The sequence below is a fragment of the Budorcas taxicolor genome, chromosome 7 (genome assembly GCF_023091745.1).
Source record: "Budorcas taxicolor isolate Tak-1 chromosome 7, Takin1.1, whole genome shotgun sequence".
Lineage (NCBI taxonomy): Eukaryota > Metazoa > Chordata > Mammalia > Artiodactyla > Bovidae > Budorcas > Budorcas taxicolor.
Genome location: NC_068916.1, coordinates 21,936,515 through 21,959,815, shown reverse-complemented (window position 1 = coordinate 21,959,815; position 23,301 = coordinate 21,936,515). Strand labels below are relative to the sequence as shown.

The following is a 23,301-nucleotide window of genomic DNA, read 5'->3' as shown; positions in this document are numbered from 1 at the left end:
TGGTGTTGGCTACTCAAATCCATACCCATGTTAAAATTCATAGAGCTGTTCACCAAAAAGCTTTCCCCCCTCCCTGGGGGGGACTTTTTTGGTGGTCCAGTGGTTAGGAATCCGCCTTGCAAAGCAGGAGACACGGGTTCGATCCCTGGTCATGGAACTAAGATCCCACATGTGGCGGAGGAACTAAGCTCTTACTGCTGCAGCCAGAGAGTCCACACACCACAACAAAAGATCCCACATGACGGAGTAAGAATCCCGTGCGCCTCAGCGGGGGCCTGATGCAGCCAAATAAATAGATATTTTTATTTTAAAAGTTTTTTGTTTTACTGTAAGTTAATTTAAATATAAATCTAAATAAATAAAAATAAACAAAGAATAAACTAGTTGACCCTGAACCACGCTGGGTTAGGGATCCGATTCCGCCATATAGCCAAAACCTGAATATAACTTTTGACTGCCCCCACACATGACTACTAATATCCTACTGTTGCCTGGAAACCTCACAGATAACAGAAACAGTTGATTCACACACACACACACACACACACACACACATATTTTTGTTTTTGTTTGCCAGCACCTGGAAGCTTGTGGGATCTTAGCTCCTCAATCAGGAATCAAACTCTTCCCCCTGCAGTGGAAACACAGAGCCCGAACTACTGGACCTCCAAGGAATTTCCTAACACATATTTTCTACATGCATTATGTACTGTACTCTTAGAATAAAGTAAGTTAGAGAAAAGTAATGTTGCTAAGAAAATAGTAAGGAAGACAGAATACATTTACAGCACATAGGTGTATTTTTTTTTTAAATCTTCATTAAGTGGATTCATTGCCAAGTTCAAACCCAGGCTGTTCAAAAGCCAGCCGTACTGGTGTATACAGTCAGTTCAGTCACTCAGTCCAACTCTTTGCGACACCATGGACTGCAGCATGCCAGGCTTCCCTGTCCAACATCAACTCCCGGAGCTTACTCCAACTCACGTCTATCAAGTCAGTGATGCCATCCAACCATCTCATCCTCTGTCATCCCCTTCTCCTCCCACCTTCAATCTTTCCCAGCATCATGGTCTTTTCCAATGAGTCAGTTTTTCACATCAGGTGGCCAAAGTTGATGTATACAACAATATGATAAATCGCAAAGTAATTCTGCCAAGACAAAGAAGCCAGTCCTAGGATGATCCCATTTTTATAAAATTCTAGAAAATGCAAACTAATCTATAGTGACAGAAAGCAGATTCATGACTGCCTAGGGGAGGAAAGGCCCAAAAGAAAAAGTGGAGGAAAGGATTGCTAACTGGCACAATGAAACTTTTAGGGGTGATTGATCTGTTCAGTCTCTTGATTATGGTGATGGTTTCACAGATGCAAACATATTCCAAATTTATTAAATTGCCCAATTTAACTAAGCTCAGTTTCTCCTTTGTTAATGATACCTCAGTAAAGCTGTAGAATAAAATACAGTGGTTGCCCTCAAGGAGCACAGGTTCCGGTGACAAGGAAATGGACAGTTCTGTGACCCAGAGTTACAGGAATAGAAACTGTGGGAGCCAAAGCTGGAACACCCCCACCCACCCCAAGCCCCACCCAACTCAGACACCCTCCTGCAGCTGGTTACCGCTAACACTTTAACTTTGCATCCGCAGCCTGAGTGACAGATTGCTCTCCCAGCATGTATCTTTTGTCCTCATTCCATATCCCAACCATTCACAAGCTGTGTGACTTTGAGCTAGTTACTTGGCCCTCTCTAACCCTCACTTTCCTCACCTATGAAAGATGGGTAATTAAAGTGCCCACCTGGCAAAGTGAAAAAGACCAAGGCTATAAAGTAGCAACATATCCCCAACTGACTGGAGGATACATTTGGGAAAATCTTGCTTTACACATCATGAATACACACACACACACACACACACACACATATTTACACCATGCATGTAACACTTCTGATCAGAGAAAAAGAAAGAACTGCATCTCTGGGTTAGGACAGCACAGTCCTAAGTAAGGTTGGGCACCTTCTCATCCCACTTACTTCCCAGGGCTGGGAGTGCCCCATTTTGGTTATAGTTGGGGACACGAGAGCCTCTGAGAGGTCACTGACAGCAGAGCTGGGAGTCCAGACACCGAGCTCAGTGTTCTGACAGCAAGGGCGGATCTTGGGGACCGAGGCCCGGTGAAGAACCAGAAAAATTGTCACTTGGGGGCTGGAGATGGGAAAGCAGGGGAGATGGTGAAGTGGGAAGCTATTTTAAGAGCTGCAGCACGCTGCATTGTAGAGGCAGGATGAGAAGGCAGGAGGGAACGAATGAGCCAGGCTCGTTACACACCTTCATTCCCTGCATCTGATCACTGTGCCCTCTGACGCATGTGGGTTGCCAGCACTGAGCTGGGATCTGAGGGGGCAGTCGGGCAGGCCCCTCCCCACCGCTGAGCTAGCCCTGACGCAAGCCTGAGGGTGAGGAGAGAAAAGGGACGCTTGGACACAATCTGAGTTCTGCCAGTGTATTTGGGGCAAGGCCATTGGCCATACTCACCCTTGTCCCCTGGATTTGTTCTCGCTGCCCACCGGGCCAGTGTTTAGGGTGGAATCAAGAAGCTGTGAGATAGGGAGGGGTCAAGAGAAGGACTTGAGATGGAAGATGGGTCATCTCTACTTCCCCTTGGCCTTTCAGGTTCAAGGTCCCACCTGACCTCTTCCCTTGACTGAACTCAGATAACTGCTGAGACTCAACTGGGTAGGCCCCCAGAAATATAATGGCCCCTTCGCAGAAGACAGACCTTGGTCCGAGGACTTCTCTGTCTCCATCTGGGGGTTGAGCCGATCGGCATAAGGTTAGGGAAGGCTTGGCGGTAAGAGGTGGGAACAGTGGGTTTTAGAATTAACATCTGCCAGCCACCAGAGGGCAGTGTTGGGGCATGTGAATACCCCAAGAAACTCTGTCCCTCAGCTGGGGGACAGTAGAGAGAGCTTGGTTTCCTTTAGCCCAGATTTCCGTGTCAGACCGTTTTCATTTGTTTCCTGATGTCTAAAGCACCTTAAACTCTTAGGACCACTATATGTGCAGAGGCTTCAATGGCAACCTTGCCGCCAGTCGCCGTATCCGGTTTCAGTAGGAATTATTAGGGAAATACCCGAGTCAGCCAGTAGAGGGAGCCAGGAGGCTGAGATCGTGGGTCCCTGGGTGAAAAGAGCTGAGGTCCCCAAACCTCTAGGCAATCGCTCTGTATAACAAAGCACTGGAATTGGGTGAGTAGGGAAGGGGAGCTGGCAAGATGGTACGAGGTTGGAGACGAGAGTCGTGAAAAAGGAGATGGAGAAGCGGAAAATCCACTACACGACTTCAAAGACCAGGAACACTAGGGCTTCTGTCTTAGAGGTCTGGGTGGCTGATCAGCCTTGCTGTGTGAACATGATTCAGTGGAAAGGGCTGCATGCTAGGAGCTGCACTCAGAGAGTATCTGGATAGACCACAAATTGCAGGAGCAGGGAGCCAGCGGTGGTCCTGCGAACACAAGCCCCTGGAACCTGCGGCTACCTTGGCAAAGACCGTGGGTGGGCAGATGGGAGCTGGCGCCTGCTCTTCCAGGTCTCAGGAGCCAGGCGAGACTAGCATTCACTCATCTCTGAGTTACAGGAGAGGGCTCCTGGGCCATGAAGCAGCAGGCAAGGAGATAGGGGGCAGGGACCTTAGGTCCACGCAAGAAGCCGCAGGGGTGGAAGAAGACAGAGATCAGGCTCCCACATGATGGGATTCTGCTCCCTCCAGCCCATCCCACACCATTCCCCTGTATCACACAGACCCAAATTCAAGCCACCGACGCTAGAGAATAGCCTCCTAACTGATTTCCTTGATTAAACAGTACCCTCATCTGTTTCTACACAGAACACTGGAGTGGGTAGCCAGTCCCTTCTGCAGGGAGTCTTCCCAACCCAGGAATCGAACCCGGGTCTCCCACATTACAGGCAGATTCTTTACCATCTGAGCCACCAAGGAAGCCTGGCACATAGAGGTGCTCAGTAAATAGTTTTTGAACAAATCAGTGTTCAGCCAACTCTGTACAGTAAGTTTGATTATCACTGCCAATTTATAGAAAGGGAAACTGAGGCCTAGAAAGGTTAGTTAACTTGCCCAAAGAATGGGCAGTAGAATTTGGACTCAGGCAGCCTGACTTTTGGCACTAGTGGTAAAGAATCTGCCTGCCAGTGCAGGAAGCATAAGAGGCATGGGTTCGATCCCTGGGTGGGGAAGATCCCCTGGAGGAGGGCATGGCAACCCACTCCAATATTCTTGCCTGGAGAATCCCATGGATAGAAGAACCTGGAGGGCTCCAGTCCGCAGGATCGCAAAGAGTCAGACATGGCTGAAGCGACTTCGCACATAGCCTGACCTTCACACTTACACCTTGACCTGGCGGTTGTTTTCCTCCACCTTTGTCCAGCACTCACCACAGTTTACAGTTTTTCTGTCTGCCTGTTGTCTGGCCCCTCGGCTGGTGTAATGGTGCTCGAGCAGGCCAGGGTCCTGCTCCCTGCCGCGTCGCCAGTACCGAGAGCAATGTGGTGCGTCACGCATGCTCGGTGAGTGTTTTCTGGCTGATGGATAGTCAACCACATGACCAGGCAAGGGAGGGATGGATGTGGTGGAATTGAGGGTGCGGGAGGTGGCAGACGTCCTAGGCCCCAGCGGGAGGCCACTCCCAGAGCCCAGTGCCGTCACGGTGGCACAAGGCTTCTCTGAGGGCAGGTGGCGGATGTGACCTTGTTGGCTCTTACGACAAACGCCATCAGTCTTCACACTGGGGCTCATTCCCCAGCGAGGAGCCTCCGCTTGGCCTCTGTTCCTGACCGCAGCTGGGAGTCCAGCCTGTCCAGGCCTGTCCAGCCGGATACCCAGGGTTCTGAGTGGATCTGTATAAAGAGCAGCCTGGCTTCCACTCATTACTTTATGTCAGCACCTTTCTCAACTTCTGAGAAACAGGAAGCACCGTGATGTGTGGTGGGGTTTGCAAGGATGATAAGAGGCGTAATCGTATTTCTCTGGTTTGGGCATGGAGGGCTGGGGTTCCTGTTTCCTCTGACTCAAGTGCATCACCCTTTCCCTTAAACCAGAATTCTGGAGGATGAGGACGGGGTGGAAAATATGCTTTGGGAGGAGGGGGAAGAGCAGGAGGGCAAAGAGCTTTAAAGTGATATTGTGAATGTATCACACATATAAACTATAGTGCACGTGGACAGTTTAAAGTTTAACAGAATAAAAACCCATGCGCCCACCACCCCATCCCCATCGAATGTGTTTCTGCCACAGCGTCCCTTTCAGTCCCCACCAGAAGTAACCACCAGCTTGATTTTCTGGTTAATTATTTCTTTGCTATTCTTTATAGTTTTATCACACATGTAAATAGCCTCAAATTATATATGATTATGTTTTGCTGGGTTTTGAACTTCTCATAAATGGAATTGGTATTTAAAACTGGCTTTTACTGCTCAACAAAATGTTTCCAAATTCATCCATGTTGACCCATATAACTGTACATTTATTTACTGTATTGACTATAATCGGGTGAGTGGATAAACCATAATTTATTTACATTTCCCCTCAACGTTTATAATTTAAAAAAATTTTTTTTGGTTTATTTTTTGCTTATTTTTGGGCGCGCTGGGTCTTCATTGCTGCCTGACGGCTTTTTCTAGTTTCGGTGAGTTGGGGGGGCTGCGTTCTCTCTAGTTGCAGTGCCCAGGCTTCTCATGTTGAGGTGGCTTCTCTCGTTTCAGAGCACAGGCTCTTGGCCTGTGGGCTTCAGTATTTGTGATACACAGGCTTAGTTGCCCCCACAACTAAGATGTGGAATCTTCCCTCATCAGGGGTCAAACCCATGCCCCTTGTATTAGCAGGCAGATTTTTTACCACTGGACCACCAGGGAAGTCCCAAGTGTTCGCTATTAAAGACAATGATGCAAAAAGGATTAGATAAATAATAAGGAAATCTGAATAAGGTATAGACTTCAGTTAATGATAGCGTATCAGTATTGGCTCATCAATGTGACCAGTGTACGTTACTGAAGCTAAGTCGCTCAGTTGTGTCCGACTCTTGGCAGCCCCATGCACTGTATCCTGCGAGGCTCCTCCTTCCGTGGGATTCTCCAGGCAAGAATACAGGAGTGGGTTGCTGTGCCCTCCTCCGGGGGATCTTCCCAACCGGGGGATCGAACGCAGGTCTGTTATGTCTCCTGCATTGGCAGGCAGATTCTTTACCACTAGCGCCACCTGGGAAGCACTGCATTACTCATAAGTGAGTAAGTAAGTGAAGTCGCTCAGTCGTGTCCGACTCTTTGCGACCCCATGGACTGTAGCCTACCAGGCTCCTCTGTCCAAGGGATTTTCCAGGCAATAGTCCTGGAGTGGATTGCCATTTCCTTCTCCAGCGAATCTTCCCAACCCAGGGATCGAACCCGGGTCTCCCACATTGTAGACAGACGCTTTACCATCTGAGCCACCAGGGAAGTCCTGCATTACTTATATAAGACGTTACTAATAAGAGAAATTCAGTGTGGGGTACTCTGTACTCTCCTCACAAAATTTTACAATTTTTTTGTAAATCTAAAACTATTCTAAAATAAAAATTTATTTTTAAAAAAGCCAGTGCTGCTATGAACAAACTCATAGTTTCTGGTGTCCACATGCAAGGACTTTTGTAGAATACACAGTAAATTGAATTTCTGGGTCCAAGAGTGCATCCGCCTTCCATTTTACTGGGTACTACATTTCAAAAGTACCAGTTTACACTGTTGCTTACACTTATACTTTGTAACGTGTAAGAATTCCTTTTACTTCACACCCTGGGCAAGACTTGTAATATCTGACTTTTTCATTTTTGCCAATCTGGTGGGTGTGAAATGTTATCTCACTGCGGTGTAATTTTGCATTTCCCCGACTACTAACAAGGTTGAACATCTCTTGATATGTTTATTGGCCATCCGAGTTTCCTGTTCTGAGAAGTGCTTATTCATGTCATTTACCTTCTTTTTGTAGTGGGTTATTTATCTTTTTCTTATTGATTATGAGGACTTTGTTACATGGTCTAGAAATGAATCCTTTGTCTTTTATACATGATGCAAATATTTGTCCTAGATTGTAGCTTGTGTTTTCACCCTCCTTATGGTACATTTGAGAAATGTTGACTGTATCCATCTTTCCTTTAATAATCTATACTTTAGGGATTTATTTGCAAAATCATTGTCTTGGTGCTGGAGAGCACCTGTGTGCCCCTTCAGATGCCCTCACAGCCCTTCTTTAGCCTGTGTCCTGGGAGGCATACTAGTGTGGACTCCGGAAATGATTCTTTGCTCTAAGGCCCCCCATTGGGTTTGGCTGGGAGCTCAGTCAAGCTAGGATACGTGTCCTCCCAGCTCCCAACTTGCAAGGTTGCTGAGCACTGTGCTACGCAACAGCTGTGTCCCTTGGCTGAGGGTCCTGGCTCCTACCAGCGACCCTCTCCACACAGCTCTCTGGAGCTCAAAGTTTTAGATACTATTCTCTCTCTTGTTGCAGCTCCTGTGATTAGTCTCAGGGGACTGCATTTTCCTTCCAGGGTTTCCTACACCCTGTTCTCACTTTTGGCTTCCCAGGTGGCTCAGTGGTATAGAATCCACCTGCCAATGCAGGAGACACAGGAGATGCAGGTTCGATCCCTGAGTCAGGAAGATCCCCTGGCGGAGGAAATGGCAACCCACTCCAATATTCTTGCCTGGGAAGTCCCCTGGAAAGAGGAGCCTGGTGAGCTCCAGTCCATGGGGTCGCAAAGAGTCAGACAAGACTTTAGTGACTAAACAGCATTAGTTCGATTTTTAGCTTTTTAAGAACCTTCCATACTGTTCTCCATAGAGGCTCCACCAATTTACATTCTCACCAACAGTGTGGCAGGCGTCCCTTTTCTCCAGACCCTCTCCAGCATTTGTTTTTTGCAGACTTTTTGAGGGTTTCCCTGATTGCTCCCCTGTAAAGCATCCACCTGCAATGCAGGAGACCCCGGTTTGATTCCTGGGTCAGGAAGATCCACTAGAGAAGGGATTGGCTACCCACTGCAGTGTTCTTGGGCTTCCCTTGTGGCTCAGCTGGTAAAGAATCTGCCCACCATGTGGGAGACCATGGGATTGATCCCTGGGTTGTGAAGATCCCCTGAAGAAGGGAAAGGCTACCCACTCCAGTGTTCTGGCCTGGAGAATTCCATGGACTGTATAGTGCATGCGGTTTTGATGATGGTGGTCATTCTGACTGGTGTGAGGTGATACCTCATTGTAGTTTTGGTTTGCATTTCTCTAGTAATTAGTGATATTGAGCATCTTTTCATGGGCTTTCCTGGCATACGTATGTCTTCTTTGGAGAAATGTCTATTTAGATCTGCCCATTTCTTGATGGTGGGTTTTGGTTTTTAAAAGACTGGTTTATTTTAAGACTGGTTTATTTCTGAGAGTATAAATCTTCAAGGGTCCCAGCTGAAAACGGCAGTATTTACAGGAACTGTTCCTACCTGGTGGGCACAGAAACCCCATTTTCTTTCCCCCTTACCCATGAGACTTCGTAAAACTCTGCTTTATCCCCAGTCCCTCAGCCACAGCTCCTCTCTTAGCGGCTCTGTGGCTCAGCCCCTCAATCTCTAGACCAGTGGTTTGTTGCTGTTCAGTTTCTGAGTCATGTGCCATCCTTTGCCACCTCATGAACTGCAGCACACTAGGCTCCTCTGTCCTTCACTCTCTCGATAGTTGGCTCAAATTCATGTCCATTGAGTGGATGATGCTACCTAACCATTTCATTCTCTGCTGCTCCCCTCTCCTTTTGCCTTCAATCTTTCCCAGCATCAGGGGCTTTTCTAATGAGTCAGCTCTTCCCATCAGGTGGCCAAAGTATTGGAGCTTCAGCTTTAGTATCAGTCCTTCCAATAAATATTCAGGGTTGATTTCCTTTTGGATTGACTGGTTGGATCTCCTTGCAGTCCAAGGGGCTTTCAAAAGTCTTCTCTTGCACCACAGTTTGAAAGTATCAATTCTTTAGCACTCAGCCTTCTTTATGGTCCAGTTCTCACATCCATACATGACTACTGGAAAAACCATAGCTTTGACTATAGGAAACTTTGTGGACAAAGTTATATCTCTGCTTTTTAACATGCTTTTTTGGAAACTTTCCCTTCAAGGAGCAAGTGTCTTTTAATTTCATGGCTGCAGGCACTGTCTACAGTGATTTTGGAGCCCAAGAAAATAAAATCGGTCTCTGCTTCCACTTTTTCCTCTTTTATTTGCCATGAAGTGATGGAACCAGATGCCTTGATCTTAGTTTTTTGAATGTTGAATTTTAAGCCAGCTTTTTCACTTTCCTCTTTCACCTTTGCCAAGAGGATCTTAAGTTCCTCTTCACTTTTTGCCATTAGAGTGGTATCATCTGTGTGTTTGAGTTGTTGATATTTCTCCTGGTAATCCTGATTCCAGCTTGTAAGTCATCCAGCCCAGCATTTCGTATAATGTACTCTGCACATAAGTTAAATAAGCAGGGTAACAGTATATAGCCTTGATGTACTCCTTTCCCAATTTGAAACCAGTCCATTTTTCCATGTCTGGTTCTAACTGTTGCTCCTTGACCTGCAAATAGGTTTCTCAGGAGACAAGTGAGGTGGTCTGATACTCCCATCTCTTTCAGAATTTTCCAGTTTGTTGTGATCCATACTAACAAAGGCTTTAGCAGAGTCAGTGAAGCAGAAGTAGATGTTTTTTTGGAACTCCTTTGCTTTCTCCATGATCCAACGAACGTAGGCAATTTGATCTCTTGTTCTGCTCCCTCCCAGGAGGCAGACAGTAAAGAATCTGCCTGCCAATGCAGGAGACATAAGAGACAGGGTTTCAATCCCTGGGTTGGGAAGATCCTTGGAGTAGGAAATGGCAACCCACTCCAGGATTCTTGCCTGGAGAATCTGTGGACAGAGGAGCTTGGTGGGCTATACTCCATAGGGTTGCAAAGAGTCAGACACAACTGAAGCGACTTAGCCCACACATATTCTCTGCCTCTTTGAAACCCAGCTTGTATATCTGGAAGCTCTCAGTTCACACACTGCTGAAGCATAGCTTGAAGGATTTTGAGCATTACCTTGCTAGCATGTGAGATGAGCACAATTGTATGGTAGTTTGAGCATTCTTTGGCATTGTCTTCTTTTGGGATTGGAATGAAAACTGACCTTTGCCAGTCCTGTGGCCACTGCTGAATTTTCCAAATTTGCTGATATATTGAGTGCAGCACTTGAACAGCATCATCATTTATGATTTTAAATAATTCAGCTGGAATTTCATCACCTCTGTTAGCTTTGTTTATAGTAATGCTTCCTAAGGCCCACTTGACTTCGCACTCCGGGATATCTGGCTCTAGGTGAGTAACTACACTATCATGGTCATCTAGGTCATTAAGACCCTTTTTTGTATAGTTTTCCTGTGTATTCTTGTGACTTCCTCTTAATCTCTTCTGCTTCTGGTAGTTCTTTACTGTTTCTGTCCTTTATTGTGCCCATCTTTGCACGAAATGTTCCCTTGATATCTCCAATTTTCTTGAAGATATCTCTAGTCTTTCCCACTCTATTATTTTCCTCTATTTACTTCCATTGTTCATTTAAGAAAGCCTTCTTATCTTTCCTTGCTATTCTCTGGAACTCTGCATTCAGCTGAGTATGACCAATGCTTATTAGTCAGTAAATTCCTCAAGTTAAAAGCTATGCCATGTCTGGCTCACTTCTAAGTTTCCTTCTCTCTAGGCTTTGATATTTTAAGTCTTTATTGCCTTGTTGTGCTCTGATTTTTAAAATAGATTTTAAAAACTATTTAACCAACTTTCCTAATTGTTGTTAGGGTTTCCTGGGTAGGTAGTTCAAACAGTAAAGAATCTGCCTGCAATGCAGGAGATCTGAATCCCATCCCTGGGTTGGGAAAATCCTCTGGAAAAGGGAATGGCTGCCCACTCCAGAGTTCTTGCCTGAGAATCCCATGGACAGAGGAGCCTGGTGGGCTACACCCAAAGGGCTAGTTTGTGAAAGCTGGTCTGCTTAAGCCTGAGGGATGACTGTACGTTGAATGGCATTTGATTATCCACCTTTCTTGCTCTAGGAGCAACTCAATGTAATAGCCATCACAATAAATCCCTGAGAGTCAAAGATCAAGGGACCCTGACTGCCGCTATGGCCTTGCTGCCAGTTGTAGGATGATGTCCACCTTGCCTCTGATGATCATGTGCCCCCAAACTGGCTACTGCCACTCCAGGGATCCGATCACGCCCACTGATATCAGGAAACTCATGTCAATGGCGGCATCCTCCACCTTCCACCCAGCTTACAGAGAACATCCACTACCAAGCTGTGTCATGATGCCTGTTTCTCCTCACTAGTGTTAGTGAAGTTACTGTTGCTGTGTTAGTGAAGGAGCATCCCCTGTGCTCTCTAGGCCCTAGAATTTAGGGAATATAGAGCTTCAACACTACAGAAAGGAAGTTCTGGCATCACTATTTCATAGGCCATCATCGAGGTCAGGTTTCAAAGCGCCATTCCAGCAAACTATCAGGATTGGCTCCAAGAGTTCTTGCCAAAACATTAAATCCTGAGCCACAGTGAGTAGCCCGCATGTTAATGAACTCAGCCCTACTCAACTCTGTGTTCCTCTAGACTAATAGCCTCAGGTCCGCTGTGCTCTGGATTTGGACAGCGCATATTAGTGAGCTCCTGCAGGCCTGTTGCTTTCCTGCCGAGACTGAATGTCAGTTTTGAAGCTATTGCCTTTCAGCTCCACACCTGCCTTCTATACTCTTCTAGGACTGGGTTCTGCAAACCAACTTCTCCTTTGCCAGCTGTTTCTTTGTTAGAATCTGTCAATAGTAGATGCTAGACGAGGAAGCTGGAGGAAGAAGGCACTCACTTCTTCCTGTTTGTTTCCTAGTCCTTATCTTTGTTTCCTACTCTCATCTTTGATATTCGTATTCCTAACCCTAAGGTTAACCCTGGCTGTAGCAGTTTGTTCTGAGAGCAGCAAGTGATTATACTTGGCAGGTTTTCCAACATTCATAGAACCAAACTCGGCACAAACTTGTTTCCCTTTGGGATCCCAGCACCAGCCACCCGGCACCCTCTCAGAGGGCTGGATCCCAGACCGATTTTCTCCCCTGGCTCAGAAACACTACCGTCAGTAGGGCAGTGCCCCTCCTCCAGTCAGGCCCTCCAAGATTCTAGGTTTTAATATTACTACTCCTTCCATTTGATTCCCAGCCATAGGGGTGAGAGCTGCTTCCAACAGTTGTTACCTTCATGACATACCTTATTGTTCCCTTTTTGAGCTTCCTATTTTAAAATGCCTGCTTAATGGTTATTAATATTCAATTCTATTAAAGTAACCAGTATAGTTTCTGTCTTCTAACTGGGCCCTAAATTATACAGGCTATCTGAGATCTGACTCTGATTACTGGCCTGGAGGCAGTGAGGGTTGTTGAGGGAGGGTTACAAGGAGAACAAATGTCATCATGTAAAGCTCACTTTTCAGGAAAAATGATTATTCTGTCTCCAAGCAAGGAGATGCTACTCTACTCTGGTAAGGGGGAAAGGGCTGCTTACACCAATTAAGGAAACCTCAGAAAAATTGGGATCTTCAAGTGTCTCAGGTTTTCTCACCCAAAATTTCCTATGCCAGTTCTCATGGTCTCACTCTTTCCCTCATAAGAGCCCCAAGAAGAAGAAGAAGAAGCCCCTATGGAAGAATGCCAAAGGTACACAACTATTCTCCCTTGAAGCTCTACAAAGACCTTCAAGTAATCGGACCCTGAGCCTAATTTTCAGCTCAGTCTGCCCTGAGACTGTAGGAGATAAGGGCCTCCTTTAAAGTAGCCATAGAATATTCTAGCAATTGGAGCATATCTTAAAGTGGAATTGGGTTGTCCCAAGCCTATCATTCATTCTCTTTTGGTAAGGTCAGGAGAGTACCTGCAATCCTGGTAATTATCAACAACATGGTTCCCATACGTTCCCAGCCACTTTAACTGCCATTGCCTTGTTCTCCATCTTCCCTTCACCGAAATTAGCCAGAGTTTAAAGCTTAAGACATTCCCAAGCTGCTACACATCAGAAGTTATTGCCAGTCCACTTATTCTCAGCAAAAAGGTTCCTATTATTTTACAGAGGTGAGTGATCCAACTCCGAAATTCCATCCCAAGGATTCATTACACCTGATACCGATTACCATAGCCCAGTTCTCAGAAAGCAGAACGCGAGGCAAGGATTGGAGAGCTGACGCTTTGTTTGGCAGTTATAAGCCTAGGCTGGTGATACTGAGGAGAACGGGGATGTGAGGGAAGAAAGATGTGAAGGAAGATGACGTGATGTACTGGCCATACAGTCTTTCCTAGAGACTAGGAAACCCTCATGATTCATATTCAAATGTCTGTGATGTAAACGGTGCTTCCTGCTGACTGTACAGTTCACATATACCTTCAGTGGTCCTGCAGGGTTTCTTGCATGGTCCACGCTTTCTAAGAAATACTTTTAGTCATCACCATTGAGTGTGGTATTTGCTGTAAGCTTATCAGCTGAAAGATACTCCTTTCTATTTCAACCCTGCTGAAAGCAGTTACAATAAATGGATTTTAAATTTCAGTAATTGTTTTATTTCATCAATATAATGCAGTTTATCTCTTTGGATAACATGGTAAATTATATTAATGGATTTTTAGTCTATTTAATCTTGAATTCTTGAAATAAATTCAACTTAGTTTATTACACAATATATTTTTATATGTACTGGACATGAATTGATAACATTTGTTTACAGTTTTTGCCTCTATGTTCCTGAGTTTAGGATCATAATTTTCTATTCTTATACAATCCCCCTCGGATTTTACTATAATATGTATTAGTTTCATAAAATGAACTGTAAAGTATTCCATTTTATTTTCTGTAAAAGTTTATGTATGTTTGGAATTACATGTTGACTTGGAAATTTGTGGAGACTTACCAATAGAACTCTCTGGCCTTTGTGTATTCTTTGTGGGAAGATTTTAGATGATTGATCAGATTTCTTTATTGGTTATAGAACCCTTCTGGGTTCCTTTGCCTTCTGGCATCAGTTTTGGGAATTCCTGTCTGGAATAGGACACATGTTTGTATGCCCTCTCTTGCAGGTGTAGATGGAATGTCACACTGTGAAATGAGGTCTGGGCTCTCATGTGGTTGCCGATGGCCAGATGATGTGACTTGAAAGTACAGGGAGGTAAGCTCTGGTGGAGTAAACCTTGACTCATGGGGTATGGGAGAGAAAAGGGAGCCCCGCATATCAGCTTCCCTCTCCTTTGCCCTTTCTCTGTACTAAGGTATTCTTTCTCCTTTCAGTGCTTCTGCAGGATGTGATGGGCAGACCTACTTGCTGAGACTTGCTGTGTGTCTTCCTGCTTCCATGTGTTGGTATGATTTTTAGAACTGAGGTGTAATTCTCCAAGGATAATGGAAAAAGCAATTGTTTTGTTTGTTTGTTTTTTGGTGAAACCATGCAACATGCAGGATCTTAGTTCCCTGAACAAAGATCAAACCCATGCCCCTTGCAGTGGTTAACCATTGGACAGCCAGCAGCTGTTGCTATGGCAGCACCCTGGGATGGAAGCATCTGGAACACTGAGCCAACCCGTGGAGGAGAGCTGCTGTGCAGGGCTGTCCGGTTGACACCCCCAGTGCGATTAAAAAAGAAACTCCCCTCGTGTCCCTCCGCTGGGATTTAGAATCCTCTAGATGATTCTGACTGATGCGCATTCAGAGTTGTATAAGATAGATCCGAAAGACTACAATATAAAAACAAGAGCTCTAAAACGGGAATTCTCTGGCAACCCAGGGGGTAAGACTGCACTTTCATTGCTGAGGGCCCAGGTCCCATCGCTGGTCGGGGAGCCAAAATCTGACAAGCTGTTCTGTAGAGATGCAGCCAAAATAATAAAATAAAAATAAGGTCTCTTATAGAGGAATGCCCAAAGTAATGCAGGGCATCTAATACTGCTGGGCTAGGCAGAGAGAGAATCAACGATGTTAGTGTAACTAATTAGTGTAATTAGCTAGTATTGGAGCCTGGCTGTGAGAGCAGAGATGGAGGGATGGATGAAAACATCCAAAGGATCATTGCAGGTTCCCTGTGTGGGAAAAGACAGACGTACTGAGACAGGGTGGGTAAAGGCACTGAGATGAAAAAATTCCTGGATATGCTGGGAAGAGCTTGCATTCCCTACAGAACTTCTTCCCAGTTTTCCACATAGAACATTTATTCATAGAACACATATGCCTTTCGAAATACAATACTAGCTATATGTCCCCCAACCCTGATGCATTTTTAAAGAGTGATGAGGCAGGGAGCTCAACAGAGAAAACCTTTAGGTTTATTCCCAATATAATTAGTAGCATATCGAGGGTCACAGAATACAACTGGAATGGCTCAGAATGTCAACTAAGCGGATATGTAGCATGTTATTAGGATAAAGAAGCCATAATAATTGTTTCATGATCAGGAAGTACAGTTTTAAATATTTTACATTCTTATTTCACCACAATTTATTAAACAAACAAATACAGAAATATAAACCTTAAAATACTTTACAGCCTAATATGTCAGCTTGTTGGTTATACACAGGCGTTTTACTGTGTTTTATGTTTTGGAAAATTGGTTGAGGATTTTGGATTAAGATGTAATGCACAAAAAGTTTTCCCATTTAAAATGATGGTAGTGAGGCTCCTGTTTAGCATTTTCTTTCAAGCAATGTTTAATGAGAGATGCCTGTGTTTCTGAATGGTAGCACTTGGAGGGTTCAACGGTATGACCTGTAAAGAAAATGGACTTGAGAGCCAGAGGGTTTTGTTTGCAGCAGTGACATGTGGACATGAGTGTATTTTATCAACAGCCCTGACTTGGCGGGTGTGGGGAGAGCCTGAAGTAGGGAGCTGGTGATGGCTGAGTCTAGGTGACAGGTGAGGGCCTCAACTGAGACACTGATGGAGAGGGGGAATCAAAGAGACATTCCAGAGGCTGAATGGCTGATGGAAGGGCACAGAGGTTTAAAGTTAGGGAGTCTTCCAGAAGGGTGATAGGAAGGTTCAGTTCAGTTCAGTCACTCAGTCATATCCAACTCTTTGAGGCCCCATGGACTGCAGCACACCAGGCCTCCCTGTCCATCACCAACTCCTGGAGTTTACCCAAACTCATGTCCATTGAGTCGGTGATGCCATCCAGCCATCTCATCCTCTGTCATCCCCTTCTCCTCCTGCCCTCAATCCCTCCCAGCATCAGGGTCTTTTCCAATGAGTCAACTCTTCCCATGAGGTGGCCAAAGTATTAGAGTTTCAGCTTTAGCATCAGTCCTTCCGAAGAAATCCCAGGGCTGATCTCCTTCAGAATATACTGGTTGAATCTCCTTGCAGTCCAAGGGACTCTCAAGAGTCTTCTCCAACACCACACTTCAAAGGCATCAATTCTTTGGCACTCAGCTTTCTTCACCATCCAACTCTAACATCTATACATGACCACTGGAAAAACCATAGCCTTGACTAGACAGACCTTTGTCACAAAGTAATGTCTCTGCTTTTTAATATGCTGTCTAGGTTGGTCTTAACTTTCCTTCCAAAGAGTAAGTGTCTTTAAAATCACTGCAGTCACCATCTGCAGTGATTTTGGAACCCCCCCAAAAATAAAGTCTGACACTGTTTCCACTGTTTTGCCATCTATTTGCCATGAAGTGATGGGACCAGATGCCATGATCTTCGTTTTCTGAATGTTGAGCTTTAAGCCAACTTTTTCACTCTCCTCTTTCACTTTCATCAAGAAGCTTTTTAGTTCCTCTTCACTTTCTGCCATGAGGGTGATGTCATCTGCATATCTGAGGTTATTGAGATTTCTCCCAGCAATCTTGATTCCAGCTTATGCTTCCTCCAGCCCAGCGTTTCTCATGATGTACTCTGCATGTAAGTTAAATAGGAAGGTAGTCATGATTATGTTAGCCGAGTAGGGAACCTCCAAGGAAGAGGACGAAGAAGGACAAGGAAGAGCAGCAGCAGCAGATTTGAGGGGATGGGGATGGATGACAGAGAGGGGGCTTTGGTTTTAAATGCATTGTGTTGAGGTGTTCTCTGGGAAGGTTTCTCTGTGTCCCTCCAAAACTTAGCCTGATATTTCACTCTGGCGCCTCCCACTGGACATTAACAGCAGCATCACTAAAGTGAAAGTGAAAGTGAAGTCACTCAGTTGTGTCCGACTCTTTGCGACCCCATGGACTGTAGCCTATCAGGCTCCTCCGTCCATGGGATTTTCCAGGCAAGAGTGCTGGAGTGGATTGCCATTTCCTTCTCCAGGGGATCTTCCCGACCCAGGAATAGAACCTGGGTCTCCCGCATTGCGGGCAGATGCTTTGCCCTCTGAGCCACCAGGGAAGGCAGAGTGCAATAGATGCTCTTTTATTGGAATAAGCTTTTGAGAGGGAAAACAAGACTCGTGAAAGTCTTTCTGTAACCTGGAGCCTGCCAGGCCCTCTCCTCTGCTGTTCTAGCTTCTGGAGCCCCTCAGTAGTCAGGCCTAGGTGAGGAAGCAGTTCATATAACTTGTAGAAGTCCCCCTCTCCCTGACCAGGGGCCACCAGATTGGAATTGTTTTACAGACTCAGCTGGGGAATCATTGTTTCCACCTTAAAAATCCTTGGTAGGTGTAAGAAGTTCCATTTCTGTGAGTGTCATGCAACCCTGATAGCTTTTAGCTTCTTTGAGACTGGTAGGTTGGTAAGAGTTGATGAGTAGGATTTTAGATAGGATATTCCAGCCTTAAATCCACAATAACTATATTGGACCTTGATAAAGAAGTGGGAAAATGACAGTTTTTTCCTGCCAAATTAATTTTATTTTTATTAAAAAAATTGAGGTACAGTTGATTTACAATATCCAGTTTTCAGGTCTACAACATAGTGATTCAAAATTTGTATGGATTATACTCCACTTATATGATTATAAAATATTTACTGTATTCCCTGTACTGTATAATATATCCTTGTAGCTTATTTATTTTATACACAGTACTTTGTGCCTCTTAATCATTACCTCAATATTGCCTCACCCCTGCTCCTCTCCACTGGTAACGTTTGTTCTCTATATCCATGAGTCTGTTTCTTTTTTGTTACATTCACCTGTTTAATTTTTTAGATTCTGCATGTAAGTGATAATACCCAGTATTTGTCTTTCTTTGTCTGATTTAATTCACTAAGCATAATACCCTCCAGGTCCATCCATGTTACAAATGGCAAATTTTCATTCTTTTTATGGCTAAGTAGTATTCCATTAGATACATATTTATAGAGAGAGTTATATACATATATATGTATATATAAACTATATATATGTATATAGTTTCCCTGGTGGCTCAGCAGTAAAGAATCTGCCTGCGATGCAGGAGACCCAGGAGATGCAGACTTGATCCCTGGGTCATGAAGATCCCCTAGAGGAGGAAATGGCAGCGGACTCCAGTGTTCTTGCCTGGAGAATTCCATAGACAGAAAAACCTAATGGGTTACAGTCCATGGGACCGAAAAGCATAGGACATGACTGACTTAACACAGACGCATACATTTACAAGGGCAGGGAATTTTGTCCTTTTTTTTTTTTTTTTAATTTTGTCCTTTTTATTCACTGATGAATCCTAGTTCCTAGAACAATCCTGGAACATATGGGAGCTCAATAAATACTTGCTGACTTGAGTTAAACTGACATTCAGTCTCTTCTCAAATTGAGCTTCCTGTTTCCTGTCCTTTTCGAGAGTACTCAGCGTGGTGCTGTGCTGGCATCTCTTAATCAGCTCAGCCCCAGCTCTTGGGGCTTCGCGGGTGCACAGATTGGGACCTAAGCCACAGCAGAGTGCTGACTACCTTGCCTGAGTTTGCACTGGAAGGCAAATGCATCTTTTTGCACCAAAGGACTTGCCTTCCCCTGCTAGGAGTCTGTGTGTGATGGCCCTGGCCCCTCTCCCACTCCCAGGAACAGCAGGAGCAGTTTCTTCACACAAGCAGTGGGGCACAGCACGTGCAATCCATGCAGCTAATGCCAGGCGAAGGGCACCATCTGCAAGGCCCTCTAGCACATGTGCACAGCGCTCTCCCAGCTCGCCGTACTGGACCTGTGACCAGTAAATGAAGGAAGGAATTAGTGGCATAGTAAATATTGTTACTGGGCCTCTCCTTCAGGTCTCAGGGTTGTTTGTTTTTTTTTTCCGGCTGTTCAGGCTTTTCTCCAGTTGCGATGAGCGGGGGCTGCTCTCTTGCTGTGGTTGGAGGGCTTCTCATTCCCGTGACTTGTTGCAGAGCATGGGCTGCAGGGCGTGTGGGCTTCAGTAACCGCGGCTCCCAGGCTCTAGATCACAGGCTCAGGAGCTGTGGCTCGTGGGCTTAGTTGTCCCATGGCCTGTGGGATCTTCCCAGATCAGAGATCGAACCCCAGGTCTCAGTTTTAAAGTATATCTTTAAAACACATATTTTCTGAATCCTTCAGAAATTTCCTCAAGCAGAGGAGCTTTCAAATATGGTACCGATAGTGGCAAACAGGCTGATTGGGTTGTTGTTCTGCCTAATGCTATTCTTCCCTGGGAATACAGTGGGCACCTCTAGAACAGAGTCTCCCCCTTATAACTGCCTGCCAGTGCTTCTCTGCCCGTTGTTAGGCCACAGTGTCAGGTGAGGTGAAGAACTCCCCCAGGTCCACAGTGCCCTGGGCTCCACAAAGAACATTTCCAGCTCCTTCCCCAGACTGGCAGTATGACTGGTCTGCCACGTGCTTCTCGTAGACTGGAAAGAGACCTAAACACAGATTCCTACAGTGCCCTCCTCTCCTAGCGAAGTGGTGAAACTCGTTTGAATTCTCTGGCCAGCCCTCATAATCATTCATTCATTCACTCACTCATTCATTCCTCACCTGCCATTTAGCCTGCACCATCCTAGTCTCTGGGCATAGTGGAGCATAAGCCAGGCTTTAGCCCCTGCCCGTGTCCCTGCTGCCTCCTTCCCCATTCAGTCCCACTCGGTCACATCCACCTGCGGTACACCTAGCAACCTGCCACGTCTGCCACCCGGAAGATGGGAAAGACCTCCAAACTCAGCATGTTCTCACACAGATTGTGCTCACTTCAGGAGTAAGATAAAGGCCAACAACAAACTGAACTAGAGTTGTCAAATTTTGTTTTATTGAAACATAGCTTAAGGTGAAATAAATATTAATTTTCCAAGTTCTCAATTATTTCATAAATAATATTAAATTAACAGACATTTTACAAACTGTTATGTTAAATAAGATATATAAAAGTATATATATATGTATCTGTTTTGCCTGGAGCAAACTGGTGGAAAATACTTCAGTGATTCTGACATCTCAAATACAACTCAAATTTTTTGTTTTTATGCACTTTCTGCCTGTGTGAGGTAAAACAGTTGTATGCCTAAAATATTTACTTTGCTTCTGAAGTTTAATTACACTGAATATAAAGACTCCACCATTGGCTGGCCCTCATCCTTGTTGCATTAAAACATCCTTCTCCTCCTCCAGAAACTTTCACTACAGTGAAAGAGGTAGATCTCAGCTTTCCATTGTCCACTCTGTGTTTATCACAGCAAGGAAAACTTGCAGGTAGTCGAGGAATTGTTTCACCCTCCATCTTTCTCCTCCACACTTCCTCTGTGAAAAGAACAGACAATAAGCATTGTAGGAAACTGTCAATTCCTATAAATGTAGGCAGAGCCAGACAAATATACGTAAGTTTCCACTAAATGTTTTTAGCTTACTTTTTGGAGGTCTATGTATTCTTTTATTAAAGACAAGTTTTGGAATATTTTTTTCACAGCCTCCCCTTGTGCAGTTTGATTCTTCAACGTGTCTATTCCCTGAAAGACTTCTTCAATGCATAGTTGGTGCTAAATGAGCAAGATTTAAAAACAGTAAATAATCAAGACAAGGTATAAAAATTTGGTCCCAGAAGTTAGTTGTGTTGTTTACATGAGTTCTGTTCTCCAAAGAATGTTTTACTTGTTCTTTCCCCAAGTAGCAGACCACTTCACAGTGAGATATAATTTCCAAAAGTAGATAAAATTTTTGTAATTACTGAGGAGTTTTACAAATGATATAAATTAACTCCTTAACCAAAGTTAAATCGTTGATGAAAATACAGTATTGTAAAGTAAAATAAAGTAAAAATAAAAGTTAAAAAAAAAGTAAAAGCAAAACAAAAAAAACCTTGAGGAAGTATAATGTAACTACGATACTGATTGATCTCACATGAGTTTCCTTTTGTAGTTCTAGCTGGTAATTTTATTTTATTTAGACTAATAAAATCATATATTTTACAATTTAATACAACCATGACTTACTTTAAATGTATGCAATTCCTGTATACAATCATAATAATTTAAATACGTAGAAATGACACACATATTAGTATAGGGCATTCATTGTATATTTTAATGTCTACTGATCATGATTCTAAAAGTATAACCCTAACTTGCTCAAGTTTCAGAAAGACATAAAAGTGAGGACAGTCATAGTTAGTCAGAGTTGAATGGAGACTAGGAGGCTCCTCTCACAGAATATGGGATTCTTGTAGGGAGAAGTGCTATTTACAATAGCCAATGTCCATTGACAGGTGAATGAATAAAGAAGATGTGGTGTATACACACACACACACACAATGGACTACTGTTCAGCTGTCAAAGGAATGAAATAATGTCGTTTGCAGCAACATGGATGGACCTAGAGACTACCATACTAAGTGAAGTAAGTCAGACAGAGAAAGACAAATATCATATATCACTTATATGTCTAATCTAAAAAAAATGATACAAAGGAACTTATTTACAAAACAGACTCACAGATATAGAAAGCAAACTTATGGTTAGCAAAGGAGAAAGGGAGAGGGAAGGGATAGATTAGGAATTTGGGGGCGACATATACACACTACTCTATATAAAATAGATAAACAACAAGGACCTATTGAGTATCACCTATCACTCAGTATTTTGTAATAACATATATGGAAAGGAGGGAAAAGAATCTGAAAAACAATATATATAAAATAATATATATGTAAACACACACACATGTAACTGAATCTTTGCATGCCTGAAATTAACACAACATTGTAAATCATCTATACTTCAATTTTAAAAATAAATTAATTTTTAAAGTATAGCAAAAAAGACATTAAATACCTAAAAATAAAAAAGAATGCCTGACTCAAGGCTCTTTGAAATGTAGAACTGACATCACCAGAGGGCCTGATCCACTTGTTTAATGGATTTTACTTGTTATAAAGTCATTCTTAATATTTTTAAGTACATACTTTTGTATTCACATATATAAAAACAAAATGGAGAAAAGTAAATCATTCCAGTGATAACTTTGCTTTATAGCTTAAAATATGAAATTCACTTATTCACTCAATCATTTATCAAATCATGATTTAACTTACATTTGTATGCTGAGGAGTAGGAATCATCAAGTTCTGAAAAGGAAAGGAAATACATTCATTTTAAAAGCACTCTAACACTCGTAATTTTTAGTAAAAATGCTTGCTAATTGTATGGTTACAATTATATTTGTATTAACTCTCTCATAATTTTATGACTAATGACAGATCTTTAAAAATTAGCCACCACAAATGATTAGCTATATATTTTAAAGGCTGTAGGAATCAAAAAGAAAATTACCCCATCACCTATCAGCAGAGTTCGATGCGTGGAGAGCAGTGTCAAGGTCTCTGCCACCAGTCTATTCATGGTACTTTCTACAGTATTGGCACAAACATAGGCAGCTCCAAGAGCTACCAAGGTCAAATGCAAATGCATTCTCATGACTCTGAAATGTTCAGCGTTTGCCTTGGCAAAGAAAGTGCATAGTACAAGATTGCATACCCAACCAATTTATTCTCTCTCTTTGAGGAAATGAATAATTTCTAACAATCAGATACAGAATGCCTAATAGTGGCATATCATGAAACTAAATATTTCCAATGCCTGTATCTTATAGTTTTATCTTTCAATAATAATCAAAAATCCCTATTTTTCCCCCCTTTAAAAACATTTCTTCTTACCAAAGAAAATCCTTAGACTTATATATCATTGCCCCACATTTGCATGTTTAAGTCAGAAGATTGAATTTCCTTTTAAAAGATGAGTATAAAAATAAGTATAATGTAAACCACTACGTAGAATTTTATGCTGAAATACATAAATACTGAGAAGTTCTTTT

General features: G+C 43.6%; 1 protein-coding gene and 1 long non-coding RNA gene across 2 annotated transcripts in view; one reads left to right on the top strand and one right to left on the bottom strand.

Moving 5' to 3' along the window:
• The window catches only part of LOC128050883 (uncharacterized), a 111,109-nt gene extending 96,843 nt beyond the window's left edge, over positions 1–14,266 (top strand). The window contains exon 3 of the long non-coding RNA XR_008199699.1: positions 14,187–14,266. This is a non-coding gene — a long non-coding RNA (uncharacterized LOC128050883). The remainder of the gene's footprint in view (positions 1–14,186) is intronic.
• Positions 14,267–20,637: 6,371 nt separating this feature from the next.
• On the bottom strand, positions 20,638–22,904 carry IL5 (interleukin 5). Its single transcript, XM_052644307.1, has 4 exons — positions 22,761–22,904; positions 22,523–22,555; positions 20,844–20,972; positions 20,638–20,736 (listed from the first exon to the last, which is right to left on the bottom strand). Exons 1-4 carry the CDS (start codon positions 22,902–22,904, stop codon positions 20,638–20,640), a joined length of 405 nt encoding a protein of 134 aa, XP_052500267.1.
• Between the last annotated feature and the right edge of the window lie 397 nt (positions 22,905–23,301).

What these genes read in the sequence shown, in the direction of transcription:
- IL5 (XM_052644307.1), bottom strand. Translation starts at nt 22,904, where the DNA reads ATGAGAATGCATTTGCATTTGACCTTGGTAGCTCTTGGAGCTGCCTAT. An exon ending in CTCTGCTGATAGGTGATGGG is followed by an intron (nt 22,556 to 22,760) that starts GTAATTTTCTTT and finishes TTTCCTTTTCAG; the next exon opens with AACTTGATGATTCCTACTCC. An exon ending in CTACTCCTCAGCATACAAAT is followed by an intron (nt 20,973 to 22,522) that starts GTAAGTTAAATC and finishes TTGCTCATTTAG; the next exon opens with CACCAACTATGCATTGAAGA.